Below are 8,955 nucleotides of genomic sequence, written 5' to 3'. Positions count from 1 at the left end.
GAATTTTTATTTTTTTCGGGCTTCTCCATTCATTTCAATTGGGAAATTTGTCACAGTTTTTTCGCGACTACGTCGCGAAAAAATCTTGTTTGAAAGAACTGTATAGAAGCACACCGAGTCCGATCGAGACGCACGTTTTGATGTATTTTGTGTCTGTGTGCGACGAACGGTATTTGAGTTGAAAGGTTTCGAAAATGCGTAGGAAAAAGTTTAATAATAATAATAATAAGAAGAAAAACGTAGTGAAGAACAATAGTTTGCAGTGCTTCGCACTGCAAACTATTGACTCCCATAGCTTTGCTATGAGGGTCAATAGTTTGCATTGCGTAGCACTGCATCACTAATAATAATAAGAAGAAAAACGTAGTGAAGAACAATAGTTTGCAGTGCTTCGCACTGCAAACTATTGACCCCCATAGCTTTGCTATGAGGGGGGTCAATAGTTTGCATTGCGTAGCACTGCATCACTAATAACTAGACAATTCCCCTGCGGGAAATCGCGAGAGTGATGCAGTGGCCGCAGCAGTCTGCGCTACCATGCTATATTGCTGTGATAGTACGATGCTATGATGATGCTACTATGCCGAGATGCTACAATGCTATGATGCTAAGATACTAAGATGCTATGATACTAAGATGCTACAAAGCTAAGATACTATGTTGCTATGATGCTAAGATGCTACAATGCAATAATACTAAGATGCTATGATGCTGAGATACTACAATGCTATGATGCTAAGATGCTACAATGCCAATTTGCCACAATGCTATCATGCTACCATGCTACCATGCTATGATGCTAAGATGCTTTAATGATGCTACAATGCTATGATGCTAAGATGCTTTAATGATGCTACCATGCTATGATGCTTTAACGATGCTACCATGCTATGATGCTAAGATGCTTTAATGATGCTACCATGCTATGATGCTAAGATGCTACAATGCGAATTTGCTACAATGCTATCATGCTACCATACTATGATGCTAAGATGCTTTCATGATGCTAAAATGCTATGATGCTAAGATGCTACAATGCCAATTCGCTACAATGCTATGATGCTTAAATGATGCTTTAATGCTAAGATGCTAAAATGCTATAATATACCTTTAACTAAGCTGAAACTATAAGATAAGTGATAAAACAGCCATAAACAGACAGTTTGCAACAGAAATTAAGTTTATTTTTCAACAAAACAATCAAGGAACACGAAAACATCTGATGAGTCGGTAAAAAACGTTAATCTAACAAGAAACAAAGTTGTAAAAACACGGCCACCGAACCCATCAGGAAACTAAAGATACAAAGGAAAAAAAAAAAAAAAGTCCTCTGGACGTCTTCTTCCTAGATCTAGTTCACACAATTTAAACAAAAACAGACATAAGTTAAAGGTTCAAAACATTAAGTTAAAACATTTGATCAAAAAATGTGAAATATTACTTCCCTTATTGTTGTTGTGTTGCTGTCATCTGGGCGTCTTTTTCCTAGATCTAGTTCACACAATTTAAACAAAAACAGACATAAGTTAAAGGTTCAAAACATTAAGTTAAAACATTTGATCAAAAAATGTGAAATATTACTTCCCTTTTTTTTTGGTGTTGGTTTGCTGTCTCTACTGGAGAGAGATCAGCTGTGGTCCTCTTGATGTCTCCTCCTGTTGAACATGAATGACAGTAAAGACAGAACAGACAGACAGGAGAAGAGAAGGGAGGTTAGTTCAAATATTCAATGTGATTAATCATTTTAAAGAGAGATACTCACCTTTTGATGGACCTGGTTGACACGTAGATTGTCGACCTGTAACTTACATGATTTAATTTACAATGCATGATTTACATTATTTAGGTTAGCTAATGTAATTTAAATTTAAATAATTACATTAGCTAAGCTAATTACAAAATATTTAACATTATACATTGAAAGCCGTTCTCATCATCTCAATAGATGATGAGAACGGCTTGATAAGATAATGCTGACCCCTTTGTTACATTAATATAAAAAAACACTACATCAATACATGATTCAACTATTTCCAGCCAACACATGCCATTACAACATCATGATTAAAGTTTACAATTTAAACATTGATCAAATACAACACAATTTAAAAGCCTAAACAACATGAATATAAATAACAATTACATAGGAAATAAGAAACAACGCTCACACACACACGAGTATAAAATGACACAATGAGAAGATTTAAACAAACATTTATTTGTTTAAAGTCAATTAACATTACAGAGGAGTTTACAATAACAAACAATAGAACGACCTACTCATTGAACAGGCTCAATGAGTGACTAGAAACTACATAGATATACTACATATATATAATACTAGATAACACTTACATATCTACAAAATACATAAAGTCACACTTACTTTTCTATGGACCATGTGTTGGCTGGAGAGACTTAGTCAGTCAAAATACAATAGACTGGACTGTGGTAACTGTAATAAGTTTGGAGAACACCTGATTGAAGACATTTATCAGGATGTGAAATATAAATGTGATCAATCAGAGTGTTCTTCTCAGTGGTGGATTCACTAATTAGTTGAGTGTAACCTCTGGCCTGAAACAAGTCTTTTATACTTTTTTTGCCTTTACTGAGGAGATCCTCATTAAAGTCGCCACAAACAATGATGGGCTGGTGATTTATCACGTCCAATGAGTCTAAGAGGTTTCTCAAGTTTTGTAAGAACATAGCCAATCGGAAATTTGGTGGTTTGTAAACAGTCGCTAAAAGTAGTTTGACTGGAGCCTCAATTTTGATGACAACAAACTCCAAATCAGTGACCTGTTGCATGTACCTGCGAGGCTCTGCTTGCACGTTGCATCTATAGTACACTGCAACTCCACCTCCATCTTTTCGAGCCATGTCCACACAGCTGTTGTAAGACAGCAACCTACTGCGTGTGAACATGGTGTATCCCTCCAGGTCGAAAATTGGGGATACAGAGGACCCTGACAAATGTGTCTCTGTGAGGCACAGCACGTCTGCTAGTTGCAGTTCGTGATGAGCCTTCAGGTCTGAAATGTGGGACGGAAGTCCCTGAGTATTGTGGTGGATGATTGTCAAGGTCTTTGGAGTTTGTTCCATCAATCTATAAAATGCTAACAATGGTCGACAGCTCTGGAAAGAGGCTTGAGGCATACTTTCCAGAGCTGTCTTGATTGCGGGGTCAGCATATATCTTTTTCTCGTCGAAGTCACAGATAGTGAGACCTCCCAGCGAAGTTGTGCGGCTGAGCGCTACATAAGCCATGCCCGGTTCAAACACGCGCTTCAGACACACAACCGCTGACGCCATCGTCATACCTTGAACTTTGTGGGCCGTACACGCAAAAGCCAACTTCATGGGGAACTGGCGCCGAATGACCCCTTTTGTGTTACTCAGGCTCTCCTCAGATCTTTCAATGTAGGCCAGATTGTCTGAGGGACCCAAGATCTTTTTGCGGAATCTCTGTCCTGCTGTGGGATTGTCCAGCTCGAGTCCAATTAACTTAACAGACTTTGGCTCGCTGTCCGTCATTACAATGTGCGAGATGGTTCCGAATGTTCCATTAACAATTCCGTCCTCCACGTCGAGATTCCTGGTCAACATAACGCGTACTCCTGGAGCAGCCACTATGTTGTCAGGAAAATCTCGCTTGGTGCCGTTAACGTTCGACACTATCGTCATGCAGCCGGTCGTAGGCATTTTCCTATAATCCTGAGCTGCGATGTCGATAGCGTCGTCGTGGAGGGAGGCTACAGTACCAGAGTTGTGACGGTCAACTTCTTTGTTGGTAGCAAAAATGTGTAGCCTATCTACTGGACAATCTTTGACGTCAGCCACTGCCTGTGTGAGCAACTCTCTGTCCTCATCACTCAAAGGATCCAGCTTTTGCTTCACTCTGAGGCGGTTCAAGAGTTCAGCAAAAGCTCGATCGTCCTTCTGTCGCATGATCTCTGTAAGGATGACCATCTTGAAGTGATCCTTCCAGAGATCAAACTCAGTCTCCTCATACACACACAGTGGCTTGGCTCTGCCTAAAGGCGGCAGTTGGTAAAAGTCACCAACAGCGAGGACAGAAATCCCCCCGAACGGCTTCCTGTTTCCTCGGATCTGTTGAAAACGCCAGTTGACGTAAGCAAACAGCTCCTTGGAAACCATGGAGACCTCATCGATGATGAGAATCTCCGCGTTGGAAAGTGTCGCTCGGACCTCATCCAGGGCGTTGCCAAGACCTTGATACGGTGCCTTCAAGGACCTCGGCAGTTTGAGCAGTGAGTGCAACGTGACGCCTGAAATGTTGAAGGCTGCTGTGCCAGTGAAGGCAGTCAGCAGCACTGCAGGCTGCGTCATGTCTGCTTGGTCCCTGAATCTGGGGAGCTCACGCAGAATCCTCGTTGCCTCCTGGTGAACGCACTTGATTACGTGCGATTTACCACAGCCAGCTCCCCCTGTCAAAAAGTAATAAAACGGCTCTACATCGCGGCCCCACACCAGCTCAAAGCACCACTGACGAATGCTGTAGAAGATAGAAGCCTGCGTTTCGTTCAGACTTTGATACATTTTTCTAACAAAGTCTGGACTCAACTGCGGCGCTTCTATCCTCGGCATGGAGCTCCCCCTATCTCTAGTGACCTGAAACTCTGGGACCTCTCCTGGGTCTTCGTGCTCGGCAGGTTGTCGCTCTGCAAGACACTCTAACCGTTCAGCTTCTACTTCAGGCGCAAAACAGTTCCACTCATTAACTATAGGGCCCAGCACCTGATACTGTTCTAACGCTTCGTCGATCCTTTTACCCTGACCTTCGTAGCGTTTTTTGTTACGGGTTACGAGATCTCTAACACTCATACCCGGGATCTCGCCACACGTATAAAACTGCTCATAAGTGGGGTTAGCTTCATCTCTCAGGTCGTCATCAGATCGGTGTGGGAGATAAAGTTTGAGCAGTCGTCTATAAAACTTCTCAGGAGCTTTCTTCTCTGAGAAGCGAGGAAATCTGATAATTGCCGGCTTTCCAGCAGTTCTTTTCTGAATAAAGCCCATTTCATTCAGGAGGGGGATGGCGCTTTTACTTTTAGTTTGCTCACCGTACAGCACCCTGTACTCTGACGCAAACTCGGCCATGCACATACGCGCAAACTCAGCACCGCGAGGTCTGTTGACGTATTTTTCTGGCAGGCCGGACATCCACACCTCCTCTGAACCCGGTTCCATCTGTTGGAGTCTACCGATAGGGTGACTCATCCTCAGACCGTCCTCGTCGGTCTGAAGGAACACCACGGTCCGGGAGCACCTCTTCAGCCGTAAGCTGCAGGTGCGAGCAACAGCCTCTTGAGCGCTGACTTCCCTATGTTTAGCATAGGCCTGCATGATCTGCTTCATTTCGTCACGCTCGTTAACATTGGACTGTTTAACATTTCCGATGACGTTCTTAAGGAATTGCGTCATCTCGTGCTCCGGCTTGGACACGTAGGACATCATGTACATTATGCAGCTATAATCGTCCACAACGTACTGAATGTCCATGTTGGCGTTCCAGGCTCGGAGCAGGTCTGGGTTATAGGCGTTAACCCAGCAATCGTTTGGATGCCGCTTCAGGATCACGACATGGCTGCTCGCCAGGCGGTGGACAAGGGCTCGGTATTCCGTGTACGTCAAGCCGCACTGGTCGAGCAAGTCTGTCAAACTACTGAATGAAGCGTTTGCATCCAAGAGCAAGTCTCTAACTTGCTGAAGTTTGACTTTGGCTTCCTTTCGCTTCTTAGCGAGTGCCCGCTTCTGCTCCAGTATTCTGGCGACCTCATCTTGGTTCTGGTCTTGATCTAAAGGTTTTGAGGTGCCAGCACTAATGGGGGGTCTAGTGATGAATGTATCATCCATGGGCTGCTTCGGGAAGCCAAACCTACAGGCAACGTTGCCTTTTTTGCAGGACTTGGAATGTTTCCTGCTGTGAACCTGAACCTCTGAGACAATTTTGTGGAGCTCCAGGTCTGTCTCAGGATCAGGCATCTTGCATGTTATGTACCTATCTATGAAAGCCGCGACCTTCTGGTCGGACTCTTCTTCAAATTTAGGTGCATTTTTAATCCAAATTAGCATGTGGATGTGGGGACTTCCTCTAGCCTGGAACTCAACCCTATAAAAATAATCCTCCACCTCGCCAATGGGCTGCGCTGGTGAGAGGAGAAGGTTGGTCATCAGAGCGTCGACTCTCTTTTCAAACATGCGCATTACTGTGACCGGATTGCTCCGCAGAATGTCGCACTTTGATTTCCAGTCGAGCTCTGAAAAGTCCCCGTGTTCTCCCTGCTGAGCTTTGATGACCTCTATGACCTCAGGCCATCTCATCTCAGCAGCCGAGAACGTGACAAAAAATGTGGGTTTGCCTATTTGTCGCACCATGGCGTGGACGTCTTTCAGAGTCTTGGTCCAATAGGCTGGAGTGCCTCTGAGAGGCTGCATGAAGCGAGTTGCGTCTTGGCTCATAATGAGCCGCTGCACCTCGTCTTGGTCCAGGAGCATGAGGTTGTTAATACGACGGCCGTCTCTAGCTCTGGACTTTCCTTTGCGCATCTGAATTGACATGCTGTTTGTCGCCAGGTGGGTTTCTGTGACAAACTGCGCAAAGAAAAGGTAGCTTTGGTCGCTAGCGAAACGTGTATCGACAGCAAACAACCTGCAGTTAAAATACATGCTAGGTGACAGGGAGAAGGTTCTGGGTTCATCCAGTGTGTTCTCTCCTGTCGGGAATTGCACAGGGAAAGCCATGGCTTCCAGCTTTGGTATGGTGAAGAAGCCTACTGGTCTGTTGCCCTGGGCGGGGGCAATGCTAAATATTCCATCACCATACGAAAGACTCTCCTGTGCAATGTCAGGCGGCTGCATACACGTGTCCAGAGTCAGGCCAGGCCTCAGCTCCTCCTGTTCGTCGTCAGCTCCCTGAGGCTGCTGACTTCTACTAGAGTCTGGGTCGTTCTGACTAGAAAAAACTTCCTCTAAGTCTTTGTCCATGTCTGGGTCTGGCTGCTGCCTTTGTGGTTGGTCTGGGTCGTTTTTCCTATTAAAGACCTCCTCGAGGTCCACGTCTGCCTCAATGTCTCCCTGATGCTGCTCTGACTGAGCAGCATCAGCAACATTGAGTTGTGAGTCGTCATCGTCGACTGACTCATCAAAAACAACACTATCGTCTATGGATACATCCTGATACTCAGAATGTATCCTTTTAAGTGTGGCGAGACTAGCTAATACATTTCTCATATTAACAGTATAAAAGTGCTGGTAGCCCTTGTAGTTAATGCGCCTCTTTAATTTAACCTGAAGAAGTTGTGACTCAGATCTGGGTCTTGGGAGACTGTTGACTGTTGCTTCCACCTCTGATGGAACACAGACAACAGCTCCATGGACTGCTTTTTGTTGTCCTTTCGGCAGAGCGACAACCTTAGCAAAAGGCAGTATTTTAGCAATTAGCTGCCTCTCGAGCACGTTGAGCCTCGCTAACTCTGGGGGGATGGGCGACAACTCTAAGTTGTTCGCCGTCGCAACCGGTGGCATCCGTCCTCTCTTCAAGTGGCTGTCACACGTGTGACAGATCCACTCTTTTAGTCGCTCGTGTGTAACAGAGCAATGTGCAGCGCAGTCGTTGTCACAAAAGTGGACATAGTTTCCTGTTAAACAGGATGCTGCCACTGCAGGTTTTTGTCTATATTTTTCTCTTTTGCACAATCTGACCTGATTAGGAAACATTGCTCTGTTACACACGGTGCAGACATACGTCGGCCCGTGTCGAATAGTTTCACGAAACACTGTGATGGCGGCTTCCATCACAGGATTTATTAACGGCTGCGGTTGGGGGGGGTTATAGGGCACGATCCTTCTATATTTTTGTTTGATCCTTAATGCGTTTTGCATCTTGTTAAAGATGCAAAAAGTAGCATTTGTTGCGAGTTTAGTTACTCTGCGCTGGCTACAGCGTTGGATACAGCGTAACCTAAACTCAGGATCATTGTGATACCTTCTATTTAAACTTTCTTTTTTCTTTTGTCTAAATCTAAGATTAGATTTGTACCTAGTTAACATGTACATTTTCTTTTTGGTACAAAAATCAGGATCTGCCCTATATTTCTGTTTAATGTAATTTTTGTGCCTACTCTGAAAGGCAGGATCCTCCTTATACTTTTCTTTAATATAATTTTTTTGCCTACTCTGAAAGGCAGGGTCTGCCTTATACTTTTCTTTAATATAATTTTTTTGCCTAGTTTGAAAGGCAGGATCCTCCTTATACTTTTCTTTAATATAATTTCTTTGCCTAGTTTGAAAGGCAGGGTCTGCCTTATACTTTTCTTTAATATAATTTTTTTGCCTAGTTTGAAAGGTTTAATAATAATAATAATAATAATAATAATAATAAGAAGAAAAACGTAGTGAAGAACAATAGTTTGCAGTGCTTCGCACTGCAAACTATTGACCCCCATAGCTTTGCTATGAGAGGGGTCAATAGTTTGCATTGCAGGCACTGCATCACTAATAACATTGAAGAAGAACAAGTACATTATGAAAATGTTAACATTTAATGAACTATCCTTTTTATAAAACATTTTATGAACAACCTGAAATTTCTTTTAAAAAAAAAAGTGCTTTGCACATTGCTGCCATCTGCTGTTTAGTTCTGGGTCTCAGTGTGTCCCCTACTCTGACTAAAACAGAGCGACCCCTAATGGATAAATTATGAATATCAATGGGCATGACGGTAATTAATGTTCCTGTTGCCAGCTCATCTCAATAGAAATGGACAGAATTAAAATCTTCTGGACTGCAGTCTCATGTCATACCACTGGGTGGCAGCAAGTGTATGGAAATTCACAAGCATGAAGCAATACTGCAGAGGTGTGCGCCTCAGGACAAGGCACATAGTTGGTTCTCTAGATGTAAAAGTATAACATATATGAAAAAACAGAG

General features: G+C 43.5%; 1 protein-coding gene across 1 annotated transcript; it reads right to left on the bottom strand.

Moving 5' to 3' along the window:
• Positions 1–546: 546 nt before the first annotated feature.
• LOC311488323 (uncharacterized protein) lies at positions 547–8,336 on the bottom strand. The gene is made up of 2 exons (XM_084544952.1): positions 1,763–8,336; positions 547–1,655 (listed from the first exon to the last, which is right to left on the bottom strand). The coding sequence occupies exon 1, from the start codon at positions 8,080–8,082 to the stop codon at positions 2,419–2,421; it is 5,664 nt and encodes a 1,887-aa protein (XP_084401078.1). The 5' UTR covers positions 8,083–8,336; the 3' UTR covers positions 547–1,655; positions 1,763–2,418.
• Between the last annotated feature and the right edge of the window lie 619 nt (positions 8,337–8,955).

Source organism: Chelon labrosus, assembly GCF_963514085.1.
Source record: "Chelon labrosus genome assembly, chromosome: 5".
Taxonomy (NCBI): Eukaryota; Metazoa; Chordata; class Actinopteri; order Mugiliformes; family Mugilidae; genus Chelon; species Chelon labrosus.
This window is presented reverse-complemented; position numbering and strand designations above follow the sequence as displayed.